The sequence below is a fragment of the Amia ocellicauda genome, chromosome 23, assembly GCF_036373705.1.
Source record: "Amia ocellicauda isolate fAmiCal2 chromosome 23, fAmiCal2.hap1, whole genome shotgun sequence".
NCBI classification, from domain to species: Eukaryota; Metazoa; Chordata; class Actinopteri; order Amiiformes; family Amiidae; genus Amia; species Amia ocellicauda.
Genome location: NC_089872.1, coordinates 10,257,834 through 10,284,784, shown reverse-complemented (window position 1 = coordinate 10,284,784; position 26,951 = coordinate 10,257,834). Strand labels below are relative to the sequence as shown.

The following is a 26,951-nucleotide window of genomic DNA, read 5'->3' as shown; positions in this document are numbered from 1 at the left end:
AACAATAAGAGCACCTAGTCAGTACAGATGCTTGTCTGGTCTGCTGAGAGACTCCTGATGTGGGACATTTAAACAAAGAGTTCTTCCCAAGCTGAGAAAAAGACAACTTCATCTGCAAACACCATTAAACAAGCACAGTTTGCTGCCCAGGTGGTGAGCTAGGAAAATGTCTTCCTTTTTTCCTTTCTGGGCTACACATCCACACAAGACATTACAGTACTTGATGCAACCGCTTACCTACGGTGTACCAGCTGGCATCAGTTAATTTGTTAATCGTGGCTTCCTGGTACGTTCCGTCTTGGCTTTTCACTTCCACAGCTGCTCCTACCTATACCAGGAACGCAAGGACCGCATGAATGGGGTTTCCGACACAAAACATTTCACTAAACGTCAGCAGGAAATAAAACAAACAGAGCTTAACCAAACTGGAGGAGTTGTCCAATCTAGACATAACAAGGTAAACAAATCCATTCGAACAGCCTGAGTGCAGATATTTGATTAAAGCCCAGAAGCCCAGCAGGGGGTGGGGGGGTTCGTACCTTTAAAGGGCCCCTGACGTGCTCATCCTGCACCTCTCCTGTTGACGAATCTTGTTTAAAGGTTACCTGGGAACACAAGGACTGGAGAATCAGTAACTAGAGTAAAAAACAAAAAAACAAAAAAGTCTCCAAAGGCCAGTCTCCATTGATTACCCGGCCCGGCCTATTCAAAAGAGGCTACTTGGAGGAGGTGGAGGGAAAGAAAGAGAAAGAAAAGGAACGAGAATGAAAATAAGCGTTGGAAGGGAACACTTTTATTGTTTTCCCGTGAAAAGCTGATGTCACGTTCTAGAATACTTCCCGTTCTCGCGCTCCCAGGCATGGTTAAGATGGGACGGTTTTCGCCACAGTAGGAAGGAGAGTGCCGCTTGAGAAAATGAGATTATATAGGGGGAATCTAGATTTCTATCGCAAGGCAAAAGTTCAGATCTGACTGCAGTTAATGGTACTTCCCCTTCAAATGGGGCAGATGATTGAAATGTAATTCCCGGCATTACATGACTTCTCTCTGCTTGTGTAATCTGCCGTCGCCCGAAAACACTTATCAGCTACAATTGCTCTTGATGCGCAGGGTAATGTGCATGAATGATAACATCAATTCGATACGACCGCACGGCGCGGCACAGGTGGGATACTGAACACGTCCGTAATGCATGTACTTAGGAAAGCATCAACAGGTTTAAATCATAGAATTGCTCACAATAAGGTTAGGAGAGAAGAAATCCATATACCGGGGAATGAGGAAGGTGTGGTAGAGGACCAGAAGCAATATATTTGAACAGTAGTAAAACTATCTACTGGATACAAGGGAACAATTACCCAAAAAGTACAAAATTACCCAGAAAACGCAGACGTTTACAGTGTCATATGTGAACATTTTACATAAATACATTCCAACTTCAATATAGTCACTGAAAGCTTTACGGTTTAAAGTCTTATTGAACACCAATAAATGTCAGCATCAAAGCAGCACTGAAATACCAGGGAGAACCTACTTAATCTCCTCCAGTGAGGGGAAATAAAATAAAACGTAATTTCAAGTTCTTCTACACAACCTGTTTAATGCACTAGGCCTACCCATTTGAAATGCTATAGTACACTTAACACTTAAGTAAATAAGTTGAAAAACGAAAAAAGCTGTTCGGTCTAAGCCAGTAATGGAATATGAAGAATTAATTTGCGAATCCGACTCATAACGAGCCCTTAAGTGGATGCCGAGGCTCAGGTTATGATACGTACATCAGCGAAAGTGGCTTCTTTGTGCTTCTGCGTGTGCAGCACAATTTGGCCACAGATAAAAGCAAGCCGGTCGTATCATGCGCTTCATTATCATTAGCAAACGCAGTGGAGTGAGCGGCTGTAATTCCTGCCCTCCGTTCTTGTCAGCCTGAATCCTGGCGAGGCGGCATTGTGGGTAGGAGCACAGGGCTACGGGGAATGCAGTGGAAGCACACCATGGTGCATCCAGGCTGACTAATGCGTTCGGAGTGGCATCCACCGAGCTTGTGGGGCAGCGAGGAAGACTGAGAATAAGTACAAAGAGAAACGAACAGGAGTTGTTGCCTCTCTGACTGTGAGTGAAGGTGGATTCACTTTCACTTAAAAATGAAGTTAAACAAAAAAAAAAGAAACTCAACTGTGCAATAAGCAACCCGAATAAAAAATGATTTCAGAAAAACAATTAACTGCGAGGAGCTGCTGTCTTGTAACTAAATTTATGCACAAACTGGAAATTGCTTATCATTTCTTTTAAGCCCCTTTCCAACCGCTTTAAAACACGCGCATCACTCACTGGAAATTATTTAATGCTCGGCAATCTAATTACAATACACTCGGTTTAGCGGGAATCTTTTTTCAGAGCCGACAAAACGGAAACCACTTTACACTGATCCTGTCATTATTTCTCAACAAGTTCAAGACATTTCAATGTTGATGTTATGGAAGTCAATGCAGCATATACCACTACTTACTAATAAAACAAAAAGTGACATTTTAACTTCTCTTTTGGGAAGATCACAAAAAATGAATGCGGGCTGACCTTCTAGCTTTCACTTCCCATGAGAATAGTAAGAGAGAGAGACCTTCAATAGCAAAGACATCAGAACAGCTTGTGCCAGAGGTGCTATACCCGTAGAGAAGATACTATGAGAGCGAACAGAGAAGTGAGAAGTAAGATTTGCTGGACTGGCTGACAGGACAGTAGTCTAGCAAAATTCAACAAAACACTGGAAAAATCTGATTGGAGCCTTTACTTTTACAAACCAATGGCTTCTTTTTTTTCCCCTGTAAATTCAGGACGAATTGAGCAAATATCTGCAGCCCGTGATTGCAGAGAAGTCTAACACAACTTGGAAGTCAAAGGTTTAACCTCATTAGCAGAAGTCAAGCCATCAACATGATGAGAACATGCTTTATATACACACTGGCTGTTGTTGTGGTGGAATGAAATGTAACGCCTGATGAAGAAATGCTTTACATTTAGTCGTCGCCCCCCCCGTTTACTTTTAAGTTGTGTGCTTTCATGGGGGCAAGTAGAGATTTCTCTCTCTCCCACTTTCTTTCCCCCACTGATATCTGACATGCGTGTTCTGAGCAAAAGGCCCGGAATCTTCTGAAAGGTTCCGGCACGGAAAAGGTCACATGATCACATGACAAGTGCCTAACAGAGTAAATTGGAGGTCCCTCTCTCTGCCTCACTACCGAAGTCCTGTGCAGCGCTGAATTAGATGGAGGGACCCTAATAGCTGGGCATTGTGCGTTTCTCAAAACTGCTTTCAATTTTCTCTGAGACGCATTATCTAAATTCACTGCGACAAGTGCTCCCTAGCCCTCGGCTCCGGGTTTGTGATGGGGATAAGCGAAGATGCCTCTAAAAGGGGCTGAGGAAAAACATTTTTATTTTCCACTTGCCGTGAGTCACCTCAAGTAAGCAAACAACGTCCAGGCGCCAGGACTTTTCCGGCCTTAGTCTGAATGTCAGAGCGCATCTCTCCAGCGCGGCACAGGAGGCCGAGGTGGCGTCGGCCCTCGCGTCCTCACTTACCTTGACTTTGACGAGCCGCTTTGTGGTTTTTATCTTGGCCTCACAGAAGGCTCCTCTGTACTTGGCGCTCACATCCGTGCCCACTGTCAAGTACGGGGGCTCCTCGAGGGTCTGCAAGGAAGAGATGTAAAGAGATTCTGTGAGCTACACTGGCTCTCCAACAGGTTCAGACATCAATAAACGCTCACTGAAATAATGAACCATTTGTTTCGATTATTTTATCAGTCGCTCTTGACTTTTAGTACACCAACCTTCCCAAACTGATGAAAGTCTAACCCTGCCTTACAGTTTCAGTGATAATTCCCTTCCAATCCCAAAAAGCCCCTTAATCTACATTTCAATTGAAGTATTAAAGTATTTTTTTTGTTTTGTTTAAACAATACAATGTAATCTATAAATGTCCCTCAGCATCTTGTTTGGGAAACCACCAGTATCTCCTCTGAACAACATCTGCACCGTACACATTTCTTTGCATAAACCATGTTGCCTGTGGGCGAGAACCAAATCCCAGACCCAACAACTTAAGCGTGCTAAATAAATAAGCCAATGAGATACAACGGCACACAGAAACAGCTTGTTCCGACATCCACTCAGCAGCACTCCACAAACAGCGCCGAATGTTAATATCCTCCCGAGACATCACCTGCCTAGATTAGCGTGGAACCAATGACTGAGAATCAAATTAAATTAGGAAACAAATTAGAAGGGAATAATATTTTTCTATTTAGCCAACTGAATGATCGCAGTCTTCGTGCCCAGTAGGCCATACTCACGTTGGGCTGAAACTGTACAATACACCCTTTTACTTTCTTTTTCGATTTTCTTTTGGGTGTTTTTTATTTCAATGAAGCACTTTAAGGGGAACTTCCTGTAAGAAATCCTGCAAGATGTCGAGTGTGAAGAACTTACCACACGCTGTACTGAAGTAGCACCCAAATACGATCAACTACACACAAATCTAATTTAGTGTCAACAGGCTTTAATCAAAGATGAACAACAAGTGTTGCTTGTACTTTTACCCATCATCCAAGGTTATGTTTTAAGAGTATGTATTACAATTTTATACACGCCACTTAGATGCCTTAAACTCGGACAATCTACACATTAGAGATTAAATTAAGGTATAAGATTAAAAGTAGCCTAAACACTTTGAAAGTTAGTATGTTCAGAAGTAGCTCTAAGAACAAATTAATAAAAAGTTATACAAAAAGATATATATTTGACAGTAATTTAATACATCTGGCCAAAACATGTTTTAGAAAAAAAAAAAAAAAAAAAAAAAAAAACACGGGGAAATAACACGTTTCCAGCGAATGCCGGCAAATGTCAGTGGAAAACTTTCAATCCTGAATTCCCGGGTCTAATGCCAGAAAACAAAACACACAAAGTATTTTATTTCCCTCATAACTGGAATTGTGCTTCGTTCAAAACACATTCATCAGAGCGCTGCCCTGCACCAGACCCTATATGACCGCGCTATATTTGGACAAGGACAACTCGAGTGAACAGAAGCTTTTCACCACGTTTTCCCGACAGCAGAAAAATAAAAAAATAAAAAGACTACAGCACAAGAGAAAATGAAGAATTGAACGGATTAGAATTAATCCAAGAAAACAAGAGTGTGCATTCATAGGACTTTTTGCCAGAGCAATCACAAACTCCACGCCAAAAAAGAGCTACTAAGTCCTCTGTCGAAACAGACATCAATGGACTTGGCTGTGTTTGGCTTGCCCTCCTCTGTTGCCCTTATAAAACTAACAGAGACGGGCCTGTCAGTGAAGCCTCCCAGCCGAGCCCTCTGGGGCAGACATGGGATTTTATTTTCAGTGGTGAGCCTATTTCTGGCAGATGTCCCAGTACAGAAAACTCAGTTCCCTGAGATTTGCAGCTTCCAGGTATTTCACCCCCCCCTGCTTCTCTGCTATATCAAATGTCACTCAAGAGTTCACTTTACGCTGAGTCCTCAATGAAAACCTTTTGTTCTCCGATTAACACATCTAACTGCACCTGCACTTAAACTACTTCCACCACGAGTGCAACTGAATTCCAGCAGCTGAAAAAAATTGGATTTCCTCCACTCCACTAGGATTTTTGTTTAATATATTGTTTTAATATATTGTTTTTACCTCGATGGGCTTTCACATTCGTAAACATTTGTTCTAATTGAAATGGGCCGAGTGTCCAATCATCCAATTGAACGATCCGTCCCATTCGCTAAATTGAAGATCAAATCCAAAACGCGATGTGTGCTGGAGTGTCGGCGCGGGGGGCAGTGGACAAGGCAGCTCCAGAGTCCACTCAGCCGAGGGGAAACGCTGAGAGCAAAATCGATATCCTGTAGCATCTTCAAATAAAGTTTATGACTGCGTACACTAACTCTCCAGCAGGCAGCTGCTGCACTAAAAATCAAATCGGCTACCTGAGCTGGCCATCTCATGTGGAACGCCTCGAACACGCTCTGCTACTCAGACCTCGGCAGCCGGAGAGAGGCGGGGGTTCACACTGGGCATTGCTCCGTCAGCTGGCATTTCTAAAGACTAGGCTGGCGCAATACTGCATATGAGACGGCAGGGTCTGTTGCGAGCTGCTCCACTTTCACTTTCAATGCTTTAAATGAGTCGACCACCAGCTTTCCAGGAGTCCTGCGCCGTACCCCTTGAAATCCTGAGCCGTGCGACGAAGCTTCCTCTCTACGCTCTGTCGCTCCGTATCTTTAAACGCTAGTGTAAATGCAGTAGAAAGCGATGCACATGGGACAGATTTGAGATCCTATCATTATCCAGTTACTGTAGGCTTCCCCTCGGAGAGATCCATTTCCCCTCAGTACTTAAAAAGAGGCAGTTCACCTTCCGTGATCATTAAACGCAGTGCAACAATGAACGGCACTAACAATGGTGACTTAAATCCAAGACCAAAAAAAAAAAAAAAAACAAGTTTAAGACCCTCTTGGAGACTTTGTAAGGCCAGTCAGTTTCAGCAAATGCTTTTCTGGGAGGGGGGTTTTAACTCCCATCCCTGGCTTTGTCCCCACAATTCTTTCACACAGGCGAGTCTTAACGGATTCTCCCATTCAAGAAGCGCAAGCTGTCAAGCCGTCACTATCTCTTCAGGCCCAGGCAACAGGGTGCTTTCTCTTGAAATTTAAGACTTCAAATGCCCGGCCGAATTCCCAATTTGTTTGGGGGAGATTGAAGCAAAGCAGAAAAGAGAAACACGCTCACCCACACAAACTCATTTCACAGGTACAGAAAAAACTCTTTAATTTCACAGTGGAGTAAAAGTATAATACATGGGCTGGGGGTGTAAAGGGAAAATGGTAAAATTAAATAAAAATAAAAAACATGATACAACTGTGAAAACAAAACACTGTCGGGCGTTCAGATCAGAACGAAAGCACAAGGATGGCAGTCCTTGTGTGATTTAATTAACTTGTTTTTTTACCGCTTATATCCACCACTTTAAATTCATTAAACACCTTTTCAGGGGTACTTAAGAGAAATGTTGACAGCCGAAACGTGGGGACATAAATCTCGGTTGTGGGTGTAAAAATAAAACCGGAGAATGGGAGCGACTCAAAAACAGTAAAAACAGTGGAGTGCAGTGATGTTGGGTTTGTGCCTAGTTGTTGCAGTGTATCCGACTGTTTAGATACAGCTCTCTGTGCAACTCCCAGTCTGCAAGTATAGATAGGGTGGTTTCGTGAAGTAGCTGATCTGACTTCATGCCAATTGCAACAAACAACTGCTCATGTATGCCGCAGTCAGTCTTGATGCAATGTTATGAATACTTAAAAAAAAAAAAAAAAAAAAATCCTCCTAAATGAAATTGTAAAGGTTGTACAAATTTCTAATACAAAGAGGACTTCAGAGAGTAAACTGAATTCATCAGATTACTTGGCTAATAATAACAGTAAGCAAGTCCTGTATTTGAAAGGTCTATGAACTTAGCTGCATGTTTATTTACAAACGTGTCGGGGTGGTATTTAGTTTAAAGGAGGCTGTTGAGACTTTTCTGCAAATTAAACTGAAAGATCTGGAAAGTGACCTCTTCATGAGTAAAACTTATGAGCGTTAGTCTTACATCAAAGTCACCTTTGCGATTGTAGTCCCAGGCCTTGTGTAAAAGCCATTCAACTCCACAGCCACCTAAGAAAATCAAAACAGAAGGCACATCTGGCAAAACCAGGTCCTCTGCTATGTGTAATTCTTCTCCAAAGCTTTGGGCTACGATGCATATGTTCCTAGTAGGCCATTTTAGTCTCTCCAAAAAATGGACAAACAGCTTAATGCACAACATGTACAGGTTACGGTGATACTTCAGAGGAGAGGCTTCTTCCACACCTGTATGAAAGGCAAAGTTGGGACATTGCCATTCCCCAGACACTACAAATGTGGCTACCTAAAAATAAAAATAAATAAAAAGGAGGTACACCTGCTGAAGCACGCGAGCAAACCATTCCATCACGCTGGTATTCAAATCGGCATTCAAAAGCGGCCGTACTGGACCAAGATGTGTCAGACGAAGCCTCTGATAAAAGATGACAATTTGACAGGTCTCCCACAGACCTTTCCACAACATTAAACACGACCAAAAAACATGGTCATTTTTGGAAGTACCCACAGAGCTTACTATCGGAGAAATACAAATTAAATCCTTGCCGTCCAGACAGACAACGCAGAGACGCCGTTAATCTTTTGACACAGATATACAACAGAATTAGCCACTACAGCAGGATTACAATGAACACTTCCAGTCAGACTACAACTGCAGGCAGAGGTCTGATTACATCATCGCTTTGCCAGCCCTGCTACAGTTCATTAGCACACCGCTTCACAAGAAGAAGTAGTTAAATGAAAATGTTACAGAAACAAATGATGTTAAATTCCAATTAGCATTCACAACAGCTTTTTTTCCCCCCTGCCTTTTGATGTTACTTAACTTTCCGGCTTACTAAACACATACCATTTTATTTAGACTACGGCTCCCAGTGTATTATAAAACTGCAAGAACAGATTTTAATATATTGTTAATGTGCTCTCCCAGTGCACCACTTGAAAACAGGTTTCAGGAGACAATGCTGTTTATTGAAGGCTATACATCCAGTTGTTGTAAACGCTCTCCAAAAATGTGAGCCCAATTATACATTGCTCCACCAAGTGCAAACAAAACAAACAATGCTGTATGATCTTAAACCAGCACTGGATTTCTGTGGATTGTGCCAAAGAGGAAGTCAACATAGTAAAAATGTTGTTCTATGAATCTGCAGGGTTATTTTTTTGTCAAGTCATTGCTGACTGAATAATTGTTTTTAATAAACTTTTAAAAGATGCCTACAAGAGCTAAAGCCATCAGACATTTGTATAGTCATGTATTTATCATGAGCACAAGATAAACTACTGACAACAACCATAAAACAATGGGACTGGTGGCAATATGTATTTTTAGACATTACCGTTTTCTTACAACAACAAAAGAACAAAAATAGCAAAAAGTGCACTTACAACTTCTGCCATGTTCTCCATTTTAAGGTTTGCAATTCATGATCTACTATCCATGTAAACAAAAGGATCTGAAACGCACATGGGCTTTAGTATTGCTACTTTTTTCATCTTTTACACGTAATCTGCAAACTACACTGACTTTGAAATGAATAGCAGGGATAAGAGATGCAAATGTCAAGCTTACAGGCAAACATAAATACAAGTCCTGGCTATACAACGTGCTTCTCTCAAAGCATGCTTATGCAACTAGCAGAAGACCTCTTGAGAGGGTTGTATCAGCAGAACAAAGCGCAGCGTTTCTCTGCACCTCGCACACCTTTTTTCCAGTCTGAGTGCCATTACGGTACATTTCTTAGAGAGGAAATGAATTGATGTAAAACTCTTTAATCCTTTGATAGCTTCGACATCTTACTTCCAAACAATCCGCACATTATAATCTATGCATTATACACCAGAGCAAACGGACATGCTAATTAAGGATCCAACTTTAATTCTTACCAGCTTAGGTAGTGATTATTACTCAACTCAAACAAAACGAAACAGCAGAGCTAAACTGACTGGGCTGGCCCACGACAGCGCGCACTTGCGGTCGCCCATGAAGAAATGGTCAGAATGAGGTTAGGAATCAGAATTGAGGCCACACACACACGCCTACGTTTTGCAGCCTCCTGAACATGCGTGTTGCCTATTTATAACTGCATGAGATGAACTGCGTGGAGGAGAATGAGGAGGGGGAACATACCAGGGAGAAAAAAAAAAAAAAACACACCACAAACTGAACCTCATTAACTAGTCAAACCAGTCCCGACCAGGTTTGACTCGTATGTAAACAAATACATACAAATAATAAGGTGTACTCTCCGAAAAAGAGTTAAATCACAGCACACACACAGGCAGATATCACAGGTTTCTGCAGCAGATCCACAAGCAAATGTCAGCCCTGACCTACACAATCCCTGCATTAGTCACAGTTGAGCCACTCCATTGTACTAGATCTGTATTGAAAAACGTGACTTCTGGAAGATGCTGTTAGAAGGTCCTATGTGACTGGGCTACCGCACACGCTCCTCAAGCCCAGCTCCCATGTTTCTCGAGTTATGGAGTTCAACCTCCACATACTCTTGAAGCGAAGCTTTTCAACACCTGTGTGTGCCGCTGAGCTCATAATAGGGAGAGAGCTGAACTCCAGGGGACAGATTTACACCCTTGGTAAAGCACAGACCAGGGAGACCGAGACTCGGGAGCCTAATTGGGAAAGAAGAGCATATCACTTAGAAGTGCATTATTCTCACCCTGCAGTGGGCTTCGCTACACTTCCACGAATTTCCTCAATAATGAAAAAGCCTGGAGCGCAAGACAGAGCAGGCTAGGAGGGAGATAGAGTGGACCACAGTGCCAGCGATTTCTACCACCAAAACAAAAGGCCTACATCTTTGTTACAGGAAAACAGACAACCCTTTAATGTGTACAGCACTGTTAAATTTCCCCTCAACTGCCCTGTAAATGACCTGTACATAAAAATGAGGTTGCTTCTCTAGGTAAACTTGGCAACTCTTTGAAAACCACTGCTGTGGATGTTCAGGACATGAATCACAGTCTCAGACTATTTCCAAAAACTCATTTGGCAATAACCTACAGATAAGCATGACTTGCAATCTTCTCCAGAGGGCAATAAGACAGTCCTACTTCCTGTTCCTAGTTCACTCCAACTCATTGTTTCTTAATTTGTCCCCCACCTGTCATTCTACTGGTGAGCTATTATTAAATGCACTCAACTTGTGAACAGTTGTGTATTGAAAGATCAAGTTTATGCACACACCAGAGAAAATGACCGATTGTGCAATTTCACATAGTAAGCATTGAACTTAAACACACAGAACTGCTGTAGATGTAGGTAGCTTTACTGTTAAAAAAAAAAAAAAAAAAAAAACACAAAAGGTGAAATTAACTTCATATTCTTGCTGTAGGACATCGATCCCAAGGGCTTTTATTTCATGTTTGTACTGAAAGAGTCTAAAAACTGTTCTCTGTAACATCCAACCTGTATGGGGAGTTTGTGTTGAACAATATCTTTCTAACTGGTCTTTTCAGCTTTCTCCTCAGGAAGTTTATAACATTGTCCAGGTTTTTGTGCTCGAGAAAGGAAAGCCCCCATAATGCGGCTGCCAGTACACAAACTGTTCTATATCTGTGTAGGCGGTGTTTACTTAAACGGAACAAAATAGGTTGTATTTTTCCGATGTCTTCTTAAATTCACTGATAATTGCAGTTTACATTGTGTGTCTTTTACACAATGTTTCAATGATAAGAGTGTTCTAGAATTGTTACGTAATAGTCTTACTCGATAGACTTATTGTGTACACTCTGATTATAGGTTTCCATAACTTCCATATGGTAGTTGGTAGTGCTTTCCTAGTGTCCAGACTCCTTGCTCAAGCACAGTTTAGTTCAGATTTAGGTTCAGGGTTTGGGTGACGGTTACAGAATTTAACGGCTCAATCGTTGGCTGCCTGGAGAAAGATGCCACAGAGACAGTTCGTGACAGCAGAGTTCAAATCAAGACAAAGAGTGCCATGATTTGGACAGTGGGAGTCAGGAAAGGACTTGAAAAAAAAGAAAAAAGAGTGCCCTTTCTTTGTAAAGATAAAGATTTGCAATCGGTAAATCTCAAAGTATTGGTTTACGAAGTTCAAATCACAATGAAATTTTGTGTATGAAAAAATACACAAACAGACAACAAGATAAAATGCACCGGCAACACAAATGTATATTGTTAATACAAAATTAATTGTATTCTGGGTGTGATTTGACAAACAAGGCAATGCTGTATTGCTTTTTAACAAGTCTGGAAAAGAACCAAACACAATATTTGCTCTCAAAAGCATTGTTGGATTTATTCTACAACAAATTTGAAGTATAAAAAGCAAAGGGTTACACGTGTATAGTTTTTTTTTTTTTTTTAATCAAGAAGGACATGCTATAGGCTTCTAAATAATGCATTTGCTGTTTTTATGCCTATGATAAACCAAACTTTCTAAAAATTATTTCTTCGCAATAGTCTTACATGCTTGTCCAGGGAAACATTCTGCGCAATTAATTGTTGTCAGTGGATTTTTATTTTTATTGAACCGCGGTACTCGCTTTCGGCAGACTGAAGTGCTCCAGAGGTGGTGATAACTCCGGTGTTGACTTATTTATCTGGCAAAATTATCCCATCTTGCAAGGTTTCTTGCAAGCCAGAGACATTTTGCAAGTTTATTTTTAACCAGAGCTGTACTGCAGCGTTACACTCAGTTCATCATGAATACAAAACAACTTCTTTTTTAGAATCTGCAGCATTCTCTCAATTACATTTTCTGTTGATCCACTAATGTTTGGCAAGAGTGAGTAACGAGACAGAAGAAGCCAGCGCTTCATGACTTCAGCACTGTCAATAGGCCAGGGTGGGAAAAACTGTGCAACCACATTCATATAGGTACAGATGACATTGGTCTTTATTTTGTCATAACATTGATGAAATTTAAGGCAACTGGCGTTTGAAACTGTTTGGGAAGAGACTCAGAACTCCAAGATTTTGTAATAATGTACAAATGTTTATAAAGCGTGGCATGATGGTTTTCAAAATCTCCAGCACTTCCCAGTGTGTTAGCGAGTCATGGGCTGATCAAGGACCAAGGGAAAACCGCTAATACACAAGCCACAATCCACAATCTCGTGGCCTTCTGTGTGCTAACTGCGTGGATCAGTAGAGAGATTCACAGGACCTCCACATCATAGCATCCAGTCTACCTCTGGCAACTATCTGTTAGTAGTTTGAAATGATCCCATTCCCGGGAAAACAGGGCTGATAAGATTTTAACAGCCACAGGTTAAAAAATACTTAATTCTCTACCCCCCCCCACCCCCCCATTAACTCCTCACGGGAATATATCAGTGGTAGATCTAAACGATATATATATATGCAGAGCACCATTCCTCGGGCAGGTGTCAGAACAATGTGTTCCCTGATACATGAGTTGATATTGCCGCTGCTCCTGTTCTGCCTCTCCCAGGGCCCCGAACTCAAGGAATTAATCCACAATCGGTGGTGTAGTTAATTGAGAAATGGTTACTTTAAAACAGAAAATTCTTAATTTAAAGTGCAGTACTGTGCAAAAGTTTTAGGCAGGTGTGAAACAATGCTGTAAATTAAGAATGCTTTCAAAAATAGACATGTTAATAGATTATATTTATCAATTAACTTAATGCAAAGCGAGTGAACAGAAGAAAAATCTACATCAAATCCATATTAGGTGTGACCACCCTTTGCCTTCAAAACAGTATCAGTTCTTCTAGGTACACTTGCACACAGTCAGGGATTTTGTAGGCATATAGTCAGGTGTATGATTAAACAATTATACCAAATAGCTGCTAATGATCATCAATTCAATATGTAGGCTGAAACACAATCATTAACTGAAATAGAAACAGCTGTGTAGGAGGAATAAAACTGGGTGAGGAACAGACAACCTCAGCTAACAAGGTGAGGCTGCTGAAGACAGTTTACTATCAAAAGTCATACGCCATGGCAAGACTGAGCACAGCAACAAGACACAAGGTATTTGTACTGCATCAGCAAGGTCTCTCCCAGGCAGACATTTCAAGGCAGACAGGGGTTTCCAGATGTGCTGTCCAAGCTCTTTAGCAGAAGCACAATGAAACAGGCTACGTTGAGGACCGTAGACGTAGTGGTCGGCCAAGGAAACTTACTGCAGCAGATGAAAGACATCATGCTTACTTCCCTTCACAATCGGAAGATGTCCAGCAGTGCCATCAGCTCAGAATTGGCAGAAAACAGTGGGACCCTGGAACACCAATCTACTGTCCGGAGAAGTCTGGTCAGAAGTGGCCTTCATGGAAGACTTGCGGCCAAAAAGCCATACCTCCGACATTGAAACAAGGCCAAGCGACTCAACTATGCAAGAAAACACAGGACTGATGAGTCACAATTCGAAATATTTGGCTGTAGCAGAAGGCAGTTTGTTCGCCGAAGGGCTGGAGAGCGGTACACGAATTAGTGTCTGCAGGCAACAGTGAAGCATGGTGGAGGTTCCTTGCAAGTTTGGGGCTGCATTTCTGCAAATGGAGTAGGGGATTTGGTCAGAATGACCAAATGATACTTATCCATCATGCAGTACCATCAGGGAGGCATCTGATTGGCCCCAAATTTATTCTGCAGCATGACAACGACCCCAAACATACAGAGAATGTCATTAAGAACTATCTTCAATGTAAAGAAGAACAAGGAGTCCTGGAAGTGATGTCCCCCACAGAGCCCTGATCTCAACATCATCAAGTCTGTCTGGGATTACATGGAGAGAGAGAAGCAACTGAGGCTGCCTAAATCCACAGAATAACTGTGGTTAGTTCTCCAAGATGTTTGGGCCAACCTACCTGCCAAGTTCCTTCAAAAACTGTGTGCTGGTATACCTAGAAGAATTGATGCTGTTTTGAAGGCAAAGGGTGGTCACACCAAATACTGATTTGATGTAGATTTTTCTTCTGTTCACTCATTTTGCATTTTTTTCATTGATAAATATAATCTATTAGCATGTCTATTTTTGAAAGCACTCTTACGTTAAAGCATTTTTTCACACCCACCTAAAACGTTTGCACAGTACTTTGAACAAACACTGATAATATGCCTCTTGTAAGCCATGAATGTAGACAGGTTTTAAAAATCGCCCCTTTTTGTTGGCCATGTATGGCTTATCTCTTTTGAAAACAGTGGGCCGAACTGCCAGGCAATGAGAGGAATGTTGATTTTGTCTAAGTGGAGAGAAAGAAAAAAAAAAAAAACTGAAAAGCATCCTCCTACTGCCATGATTTAAAGTTTTTATTTTCTTTCCTTTAACTCAAGGTCACCGTGTATTAAAATAACGTGAAATATTTTGTAACGGCCATGCAGAGGGTTAAGGCCAACGCTTTTGGCAAACACTGGAAGATTTACTGGGAGTGAATAGGCTAGGCATCTGCTTTTTGATTGGGATGCATGCTTAATTGAAAAATAGTTTAAAGAGTAAATGCCTCTGTGGTAACGGCCCACTTCCATCAGCTTCAAAAAATCTGGGGTCAATATTGTGTCAAGTGGAAAACTTTACTGCAGCAGTTGCTGGTAACTCGTTGACCGGGGAGGTAGACTTCTAGAAAGGGATATTAAACCCTTTAATACAAAACATCATATTCAATTAAACAAGAAAGAATGTGCCAGAAAAATTCTATGATATGAAGTTGGGATGCTTTGCAGTTTTGTGCATTTTTCATTGTATATTTTTATCCAGTGGTAACTACAGACCATAAGATTAGAATTAGATTAGATTAGATTTAAATCCTCCTTGTTTTCTCATCTGAATAGTAATAAGACACAGAGCAGACATTATTTTTTGTTTTTTAATTATATAAAGATGACACTGTTATTGTAACCCTGATATAATGTTATATTCATTATAGTATTATAGGGCAAAGTGAAAATGTGTAACAATACAATATTCAATTAAATGCAGCCTGTTCTTGTACAAATTAAATGGTCTTGCCTTGTAATTTCTTCCTTCTAGTTTCAAATTTAACTAGCCTATATCTTCGCTATTGTTTTCTAACCATATATAATTTCAGCTACCATGAAAACCAGGTCTCAGTGTTGCAAATGTGCTGATCAAAGGTACATTTATAATAACTTGGCCACAATGCGTCTATTTCAACTGAACCCGAGAATAAAACAAAAATACTTTAATCCCTATAGCATGTCAGAAGAAAATTGCAGGACTCTAAGAAGAACAGGAAATATTTTCAGATTACATGCGCTGCAAACATTCAAATTTAAAGTGCACCTCAAAGAGGACAGCTTGTGACTTTGGTGGGGGAAACTTTGAATTAAATTCACAACATTCACAAACCAGTTCCTGTGTCGCCATAAGCCAAATCTTTGGGCAGCATGGCGTCGCCAAAAGCAATCGGCACAATCCCGTCCCTGTGATTCCCTTTGCTCCAACTTATCTAACCTTCCTGGCTCCAAAAATAGTAATGATGCATTCAGATATACTCTGTCTTCGACCCAAAACAGGCTGGTGAAATTAATCAATGTAATTGTAATAGAAATGTTAGGACTATATTCTTTTCAGAGCCGCAGTGCAATAAGGAGCTCTGAGGTTAGTTGGTGACAGATCACCTGGCAAGTACAATCTGTTGCTTTGTGTTCCCTCTCATTTTAGGTCAAATATAGAAGCATGGGAGGGTTAAAAAAAAAAAAAAAAAAAAAAAAACTACCAAGACACACTGGCTAGGTCTCGTAATCTCAGCAGGGCTAATTTGGTAACGGAAGGAATGATGGATTTATACATCAGGGTGTCTGGACAAAGATTCTAGCTAACCGGCTCTGGGGCTGCAAGGGCCAATTTCCCTAGTCACATTAACGCAACACACCGCTGTCTATCCTTACAGAGAATATCACCCTTGTTGTGTGCGTTTCACTCCCTTACAACAGGACAACAGCGACCTCTTTCCCTGGGAACCGGTTCAGGTTAACCCATTTGGGTCTCCAGTGGGAGCTTGTCCAGCCCCAAAAAGTGCCACAGCCACGTTAGCAGGTCCCGAGGCAGGACATTCCAGGAGTTCCTGCTGCGTTACCAAACAGAGTCCAACAATGATGTTTTAGCGTCAGCAGTTGTGTGCTTGAGAGAGAAACCAGCTTTAACAAAAAGACTTTTCATTCTATGGTTCCTGTCGTGCTTCAAAAAAAGAAAAGAAAAAAAGCGATGAAAAAAAGATTTTCCAGAATGCGCAATCATACAGTCGGTAAATAAGCAGCAGTGCCCGGGAGACGGGGAGAGCACAGTTTCTGTTTTTCTAAGGAAATCAATGAGCATTTTTCTTTACCTCAGGAGTAGCAGGCAACGGGCACAGGACCCTAATGAGGTTTTCCCCTTCATGCCTGTCAATGATTTTCCTGTTGCACACTAAATGCATTCAGCTGCACGTTGTCTTTCACGAAGACTAGGTGGGGCCCTCGAGAGATGGGACTGTGGTTCGCAGACACAGGCGGAGCGTTAAGTGCCGAGCTGAAATATTACTGCATCTTTTTTGACACCTACTTCTACTAGTACATACAGTTCTCCCCAGACCTTTGACTGCGAGATCAAACACTTGAGACTCAGACAACAGAGCAACTGAAGTGTTTCCACTTGTAGAGTAGAAAACTGCAACACGGCCTACCTCCAGGCCCTGCCTACTATGAAGGTTTTATTTTATCATTTAGGCCTTAATACAAACAAAATGAGCGGTTGTCCAGCAATACTCCAGCTCTCAATAGTGTCTAGGTTATTTATACTTTACCAGGAAGATTTAAAGGGACAAGCAAAGTAAAGCAATGCTACTCTTGCACCAACATTAACTAAGCAGTCAGGTGAAAGGTAAGCTCCAGGAAACAAACATTAAAAGTCTTCTTGTTTGATTTTCTTTTCCTCGCAGCGAGTGCTCATGTATGTATATGTATATATATATATATATATATATATATATATACACACACACACACACACACACACAAAAATATGCAGCCCACGCTACTTTTAAACCTCCCTGACATGGCAGTATTATAGTGTATCACAGCCATCTGAGAATTAGTCAGCAAGGCCTGGTAGCCTCAGTAACACTACAGCCCTGGAACGTGTACCGAAAGCACAGTGATTATCCCAAGTGCCGCACAGCCTGGACAACCGAGGGGAAAAAAATAAAAGAAATCATGAGGCCGACAGATCAGAGAGAACATCTCTCTTAGAGGCTGCCAACACCAGAACTGGAGCTTCTTGAACTGCAAGAATAGAGCTCCTCACACTGGGCGACATACCGTCCCCCCTTCTCCTTCAAGCACTCAGCTCCACAGATTTCACTGTCACACACAGCTGCTGCCAGAAAAAGAAAAGGGGAAAAAAAAGCTCACTTTGAACCCCGAGCTTAGAGTAAGCGTAAAAAGGGAACCACCATCCGAACATCGCCAAGTGTGATTAATGCAGACCGCAATCAGCAAGGCGAGTCGTGAAATCTCGAGTGCTCTGTAAAACCACAAACCATTCCCGAACGACGTGCAAAAAGATTAATTCAATGCCACCGCCCCCCTCTGTCAGCGCACCGGCTGGACCGCGAGCACCGATTGTCTCGTTTCTAGCGCGCTGCAGATGGGTTCAGGAGATCAGCGCGTTTGAAGCCATTCCTGCAGCACCCAACTAACCCCGTCTGACAGCCGTGTCTGAGGATCATGTTGTACAAGCAGAGTGTACACAATTATGCAAAGCAAACGAGAGTCAACAATTATTATTCATAAACTGATGCAACTAACCTGCATCCACGAGAAAGACCCTACTATTCCTTTGTTGATTGGTGCCATGTGGAACTTGACATGTTTTTATATTAATCTATAATATGGGGATTAAAACACGAAAAGTGAGCATTAACAAATTTGTACTATTGTGAGTTCCGTTTGTCACTAGTTAATATTGCGTTCATGAAATAACAAATCTGTTACGTATACAATACAACTAGATTTTGTCTGAGCAGTAAAACAGAGAGAAAAGAAAATATCTGCAAGCACTGTAGTTTCAAATGCTCATCTTGAGAATGTGTTCAAATAAAAATGTGCCTCAAATTGAGGAAAAGGAGAGCAGTCAGCTTGCGTCTTTACAAAGAATAAGGAAATGTGTGTCACCCGTCTTACACCATCAAGAGCTTAAGATAACTTTATAACTCTGCGAGGCCTTAAAAACAAACCCTCCCTATCCTTAAACACAGCAAACATGACTTTATAGCCTGTTAAGAATGTATAGCTCTCAATGGTGTTTAAACCGATCATTTTAGACTAATTTGTTTTGTCTGCAGCTTGTCTGAATATAGTTGCGGAAACATTTATTATTTTTTCCAGCCAGAAAAATACTGCTCTGTGTTTGTTTTGTATTTTTTTGTTTTCCTTCTGGAGAAAAATCCAAGCTGTTGGACTTCTCTCACTGACCCTTCTTAGATTTCCCCTGGTCGGAAGACAAGAAATAAATTACAAATATATTACGAGTCTCTTGCTATCAGTTACTGCTAATGTCAAATCATTATTATTATTTGAAATATATGTAAGTCAATAAAAAGCTTACAAATCTGCAGGGAAATACTCCTCCTGTAATAATCAGATTGAAATGAATCTGGGAGCAGGAGTGGGCCTGGCACCCCTGTCTCTGTGCCAAGCTGACCCCGTTTCACCCCTGGGGGTCAGCCAGACTCGGGTATTAGCAGCCATCTCCACAGGTTACAGGAGCAGGCTGCACTAATGAGGGCCGCGTGTTTACAATGACTGGGGAGAGGAGACACATATGTGCAAGTCATACCAGTAAGCGTCAGACCGCTGTGGGGCAAGTCAACACGCTGCGGCACAGACACGATACGATTACAATGTGAGGTGAGAGCACCTTGGGACAGATCTACCAAAGAATTCTCGAGTACAACAGTGATTACTGAGATAAAAAAAAAAAAAAAACACGCACAAAACCACAAATATTTATAGTAGAGGATTTTGTTTACCCGTTTGTTTGTTTGTTTGTCTGTCTGTCTGTCTTACACAAACACACTCAACTTGCCAATTCCTAGATTTACATATTTAACTGCTCGTTCACAGGCAATGCACATCTCACTCACGCTGAGGGATATTTTCATACAATCGGGGCCAATAAGAATTCAGATTAATACAATAGTCTGGTAAAAGTTAACTAGGATTCATAAGCAGATAATGATTAAGTGTAACTGTTTTAGTTTAAAAATGTATATAAACGGGACAAACGGATTTCACTGATTCTTATAAACAGACACTCTCTCTTTTAATACTTTGCACCTTCATGAATGAACTGTTGTAAAAAGAGCCACAGCTTCACATAATAAACTTCCCTTTACTACCAGCTGAAAAATCTGCTTTAAACAAGTCTTCAGTAAAACTCCAACAGAGATCGTGAGCAGGTAACCAGTGAGAAAACATCAGCAGATGGAGTTTCCCAGTGGCTGTGACAGCTGAATCATTACAGTTTACAAGCATCCACACCTTCTGTAAACCAATACTTTAATGGGTGTCTGTGGAGGCTGAGGAAAGAGAGAAGACGAGTAGAAAAATAGTATTTACAATTAAACGAAGCTTACTTAACATTCACCATCTAATACAGAGAAACTCCAGGTTAAAACGCCAAATATTTCGAGGCTTTTTCTTATCATTAATCTTTTATTTTTCCCCCCCAGTAGCTACACACAGAACAAAAAATATAAGGCTGTTTGTAAGTTATTACAAACTAATTTGTCAAAGATCGTGATAAGTATAGATTAACAATAGGCAATGCTCTGTTGAGAAGGCATCACCTCCATCTATAGCAAATCAATTATCTCCTCGGCATCTCTCTAAATAAACAGCTTAGACACGCACACAATTGCTTGTAAAATGCTTGAAATGATCTAAAAAGCACCATGTATGGGAAATAAGTTCAAAGTGAAGGAAAGGGAATAATAAATAAATAAAAATGTAAAGCTATAAAACAAATGTGCTCTTGCCAATCAAAATATTGTATGAATTAGCTGACTAGTAACTGCAAACTTATAAACATGAAATGTCGCAATATTCAAAACCAAGGAGAAGGATATAAAACAGCTGATCTGAAACACAAGACTTAAAATAAAAGGGCATGAATAGGCACCAGGAGGAAGCTGCAATCTCAGTAAAGTGCAACCAGGCTGAAACAATATTTATGACAACCAGTTTAGTTGTTTTTCTGGACTCCAAGGACTTTTATATAAATTGCCATTATGGTTAGCACTTCCTGGAGAGAAAAAAAAAAAAAATCTTTATTTAAAAAACACATAAGTGTTTCGGCAGCTCTGACAAAAGGCATTTCTCCCTGCACAGCTTAAGGGCACAGTGAAGACCACTTTTATTTCACCTTGACAGTGGCAGGTTGTCTCAATAGCGACCAAACACAGGAAAGCTGCTTCACAGGAGCTTTTGTACAAAAACTGCATCAGATTTACTGAAAACAGAAAAACTACAGGTCATTGTCCTAAAAGGTTTAAACGAAACTGAAATTAAAATATTAGATTCATCTCTCTCTCCTCTATACCTTTTATGTTTTTATCATTGCTAGATAAACCCGTAAAGGTGCTCAGAAGAAACAGTAGGCCTACATTTTTCAGTGAAGTGAATATGAATGTTTCACACATTTTGTGCTAAACCATTGGCATTGGCATTTGTGGTTTTATATGCGTTTCCTCTCGGGATGTTCTTATCTGTTGAACTCGATAAACAGCCTCCCACTAAAATAAAAACCAACAAACAAAAAATGAAACAATTCAAATACAATGAAAAACAATCACAAGAAAATAACCACTGTATTTCAATGGTGCTGTTCATTCAACCAGCTTTCAGACGGTGCCGCTTTAGAGGACCCCACCCATCTACACAATCGTTTGGTTAGGAAACAGGGTTACTCATTGCAACTGTACTGCAGCTGTCCCCTTGATTGAGACTTGAAACACAATTACAATATCCATAATCCACAACACTGTCAGCAGCACGCTACACTGACCTAGTGCCAGGGCTTAATGAGGCGTTGCAAGATCTTTCCCAACCCAGTGACATAGGACATAGGACCTCCAAGAAAATAAAAATCAGCACAATAAGAACTAATCCAATAAGTCACGCAAATCAGAAACTACAGAAGGGTCAATAGATTGGTTGGCTATAATTCAATCATAAGAGCATCCTGTAAAAAAACAAACGGGGAAAAAACAACTCTATCACCTTGTGTGTTATTTTGCACTCGTCTAAAACTCCTCCACTAGCAAGCATTTTCAGAATGCATCTCGTATCAACAATGCAAGTCTAGGTCAACTATTATCTTGCTCCATCTTTACACTCAATCTGCTTTGCACTCTACAAATAAATAAATAAATCTATAAATAAATACAGAAATAATCAAAGCTTTCTGAATTTAGTGTGACGCTTTGTAAAGCCCCTTCAAGCAAACTATTTTAAGATTGTAAATAGTATGAAGCTTTGTACATTTCCAGTAAAAAGTAAAGGGCACTTCATTTCAAAGCCACAGGCTGTCGACCTCGTATTTGTCTCCATATTTCACGTCATGCAAATCAACAAATAGTGGGGCAAAACCATCAATATAAGCAATTAACCATGTCTTCAAAAGAAAAACAAAACAATTCCTGCACAAATCCCGTCTCAGCCCAACAGCCAATGGCAAAAGTCCTGCAGGTAACAGAAGCAATACAATCCTGTAATTACAAGGTCACACTCCAAATCTTAACCAGGACATGAAGGCAGTAACTTTATTAAAAAATTAAGTGGTGGCAAACAATGCTGCTGAAAATAAGGTACTTTTCTTTTACGTTAAAAAAACAAAAATCCCTGTACAACCTATCGTTAATGCAGCATGAAGAAAACAACTAAAGGAAATGCACTGATTTACTACTATTTGGTGTAATATCTATACAAGTACTTTGCCATCTTGGGCCATGACATAGTAATAGACCGTGTCCAAAGTATTGTAGCACAAACAGTTCCAGAGATACCTTGAGCAGTAGATATTCAAATATTCTTAACGTTGCAACTGGAATATTTTGAGGTTCAATTAGAAATATCCAATTTAGCATTAAAAGGGGGTAAATTATTTCTCTAAGGTCACCAGCTGTAACCTTAGAGAGACATCTCTAGCTTTGAACATTATTTTAATGATAAAGGACTTTGTTTACTACAGCTAATAGGATATGAACTATCTCTAGATGATCCCTGGATAATAGAAAATCAACTTTAAATTAATGTAATGTATATATTACTGAAGTCTCAAGTTATCTTCACTGATATAAGAGACAAAGACTCAAAAAGATAATGAGCCAAATAAGAGCAAACACTGTTCATTTTCTACTAATTGCTGCAAAGGATATGATACCATTACGCAAAACCAAGTGTATCAAAATGTTTACATTCTATTAAGCCTGCTGAGTAATGAACTTGATCATTTCCATCTTAATTATCTGTAGCTGGGAGCACAAGTAGAAAGAAGATGACTCAACTGGGCAAAACACGAGTTGGTCTCAAGTTTCTAACTACAGAACCTGCAGGTCTTCTGTGCCCATTATAGAAAGAATATTGACTCGTAATATTCGTACAAATAATGAGGGGGCACTGGGTGCTCTCCAGAGTCTTCTGTAAGAGTATTGTCATTTGCCATGGTGGGTTTCTGATGCGATGTCTCTTAAGTTGTTTTGCTCTATGCACTGCTGCATCTCTAGAATCAGTACACTATACAATGTGGTGGTTTTTAGTAAAACACACATTATAAATGCTGTGAAAGGTTTCGTAATAGATGTAAGCTATAGGCAGACGCACTACAATAGTCTATGCGAGATATGGCATTGCTTTTTATTTCTGACTAATAACAGAAGTGTCTTCATAAACCATAACACAGCCCCTTACCAATATAAACTACAAACTAACCGCCAACACCTCTTGAATCAACTCAAATAACATGAATTTGTCAACATCAGGGAACAAGACCAAACTTTCAGTCCGCTTCTTTTTATATTGTGCCTCGTTAGGCATTTTGGGGCAATACCAGGTAAAAGTAAGGTGTTTGAAATACAGAAAAGGATGAGAAGTTCTCTCTAATAGGGTAAAAAGTCTGACACACATTCCTGGAACTACACTGTGTGCACAGTACATTTACACTCCACTGCAGATGTTTCTTGCACACTGTTCCCAATAGTTTGAACAGAGGAACGCCTGGTGCCCTGCAAGCCCAGAAGGCATCTGAACCGGGTTAATATTAGGAAAGACTCCTTGTTATTACCTTCATTTTGCTTTAAGACTCCTCTGCTCCTCCTCTCAGACACAGTTGTCAAGCCTGAAGATGAAAGAAAATATTTTTTAGAGACAGTGAATGAATGCAGGAATTAGAACAGTTTGCTCATGTACATGTTTAATGTTTTTTTTTTTTTAAGCAGTATGCCACATGTTTCACTGCATACAAGCAATTCAGATTTACCACAGCGAATGAATGCCATAACTCAGTTGTGCAATGCATCTGCGTGGACATATTAATGGGTACAAATATGTGCAGAAAAGAGCTAAGAAAATATAAATGTAGTGCAATAACTATGACTTAAGAGCCAGAGTTCAAATTGTCAAAATATGCAGCCCAGTTTTGGATATTTTCCAAACACCAGGATATTCATAAGATAAGACAGGTCAGCAAATTAGTAATGAATCACAAGGAACATATGCACTTGTCTTTTCTTTTTAAAAATTATCATTTTTTTATGAGGATAATTCAATGTAATACTGAAACCACCTTGATATAAAAAATAAAGTTGTGTCATGGCATTTAAGTTTTATACAACTTGTAGACCATCTTGTATAGTACCAATGTCTAGTGAGAACAAAATAAGTAATATTGTGCTGAAATAAATAAATAATGCAATTTTATTTTACAAATAAGAAATGTTTGATCAAAATCAATTCCATTAGAATGGAATAATTTGTGTTCACTTACATCCTAAACAAACCTTTTATCCAAAAATTAGATTTGGAAAAAAAGTCCTTATTTCAGTGTTTGTTTGTTTTTCATCATGTTTATAAAGACAAACATTTTACATTGTAGGGGTTAAATGTCCCCTGAAGACCATCTGCCCCAGAGTAAAATTAGTATTTGCACATTGTATACACAAGCAAACATGTATGTGCAGGGTTTACAATATCAAATTATGAAGGTGGATTAAAAAAAAAAACACTACTTGCTACACCAACTAAACAGCTAGGATATGACCATGTACAATTAGTTTGATAGAAAACAGTCTAATTAAAAACACCAGATGCTACAATTGCCAAAACAAGAGCTGATATTTTTAATTAGAGTAGGTTGCAACAGTTTATGTAATCGGTAGCTGAATAGCTGTGTAGCTGGAGTTTCAACCTGATTTTTTTCCCCCACTCCAAAAATACAATTTCACATATGGAGGGCGAAACAACTTGTTTAAAAAAAAAAAAATCACAAAGCACTGAATAGACAAAAGAGGGCATTGAACTACTGCTTTGGAAATCCTCCAGGAATAAGCGCAGCTATAGATGCAATCCGGTCAAAAGAGGAGGAAAATAAAACTATTTGGACACAGGTTAGGAGTGATGTCTACAGTGAACCAGTGCTCATACTGGAGCTGGAGTGAATGACGCCATTTCTGTAGCAGAGCTGAAACACGTTTCAGCCACAATCCGAGACAAGGTAGCGACAGGCAAAAACACACAATAACACAAGTGAAATACAATCACGCACGGAGGCAATCGACATCGCCCTCCCCCACCTTTTTTCCTCCTCCCCCCCACCGTAGCCTATTCTCTCTCGTTGCCCTTTTGTCTGCTCGTCAGATGGTTCATTTTCTCGGGGTGCCATCGTACGGCAGCCTACACAACCTGCTCATAATATGACCCAGCTTGCAGATCAACACAGACGCACGATGGCATTTTCGAGGAATCCCCCCCACCAGTCCCACCCAGTTTGCGGGCCACATCGGTAGGGGTCGGATCTGACAGCCGAAATGGGGGCACTTTTATTTGCTCTAAAGTGTGCAAAACAAACGCGATTTCCGTGTTGGGGCGACGAGGAAGGAGCGAGTTGAGCTCCAGTCTGGAGAGCAAGCCAACTACAGCCAACTGGCAACTGTTAAAGCCCCCCTGAACAAGGCCAAACTGGGCAAAGTCACCGTATAACCCGGGCTGGCTCGATCCGAGACTACAGATATAGGATCCGATGCCAACATCGAGAAACGCAGCCGAACAGCACGACTAATCTGTCGGACTACGATGTCACCCCCCCTCCCTCCTGCCATCATCTAATCCAGTCATTACTGCTCGGTGTCGTGCATTGCTCTGGCTGCGCCGACAATGACAACAGATCTGCCAGGCGAACCGTCATATTGGGTTTTATTGAAGACTTCAGCCCAGATTTCTCGACAACTCTTGCATTGATCTATGTCGTGTCAGCCCCGCCGCCTGCAGAGGGATTTCTCCAGAAAACAACAACGGAGGGGGAGAAGGAGAGAAAGAAAAAAAAAAAAGTGATCATGCAACGGAGACGGAGCAACAACAGATCGCACTCTCTCTCTCTCTCTCTCTCTCTCTCTCTCACACACACACACACACACACACGCACAATACGGGGTTAGTTAATTAATTAATTGATAAATACGGTCGGGGAGATCAAAGCCGAACGGCGAGGGGAACATTCGATCGCTTTGACGACACAGAGCGAACCCCCCTTTGTAGCGAAATGCATCGGGTTGCGTGCAGTTGCAATGTTATCGCTCGGTGCTCCATCTAACGCCTTTTCAATCACGATGGAGCTCACTTTAGTCCTTATGTAAGACAGCGTTTCTCTCTCTCTCTCCTCTCTCCTCTCTCTCTTCTTCCAAATCAGATCTTTGATTGCCGTGTGGAGAGAAAGTCAGTTGTGCACAATCGGAGGACCGCTGTGGTGAATGCCACTACATCGGTCGGAGATCCGATTGCATTTGAAACAGAGAGAGAGAGAGAGAGAGAGAGAGAGAGAGAGAGAGATGGATGGAAAAAAGCACAACAAAACAAAATCTCTCTAATCGAGCGAGCCAAGCAGCCGCGATCGGGTGGATGTCGCTCACTACGGAGTGCTGCCTTTGCCCCTTGTCGCTCTCCCAAGTCCAACTTCGCTTTCTGTGCGCTCCCGGGATTAAAATGTCTCGGAAAGTGCCCGTTGGGGTTGGATTTATAGAGGTTTCGATCTT

The 26,951-nt window shown here is 40.8% G+C and overlaps 1 protein-coding gene across 2 annotated transcripts in view; it reads right to left on the bottom strand.

Moving 5' to 3' along the window:
- Positions 1 to 26,951, bottom strand: part of arid4b (AT-rich interaction domain 4B) — a 52,701-nt gene that overhangs the window by 25,505 nt on the left and 245 nt on the right. For both annotated transcript variants that reach the window (XM_066697016.1, XM_066697018.1), the window contains exons 2-5: positions 23,990 to 24,043; positions 3,583 to 3,693; positions 540 to 605; positions 238 to 328 (exon numbers count right to left, since the gene is read on the bottom strand). In XM_066697016.1, the coding sequence (XP_066553113.1) occupies positions 238 to 328; positions 540 to 605; positions 3,583 to 3,693; positions 23,990 to 23,995 (274 nt within the window). In that variant the 5' untranslated portion in view covers positions 23,996 to 24,043. The remainder of the gene's footprint in view (positions 1 to 237; positions 329 to 539; positions 606 to 3,582; positions 3,694 to 23,989; positions 24,044 to 26,951) is intronic.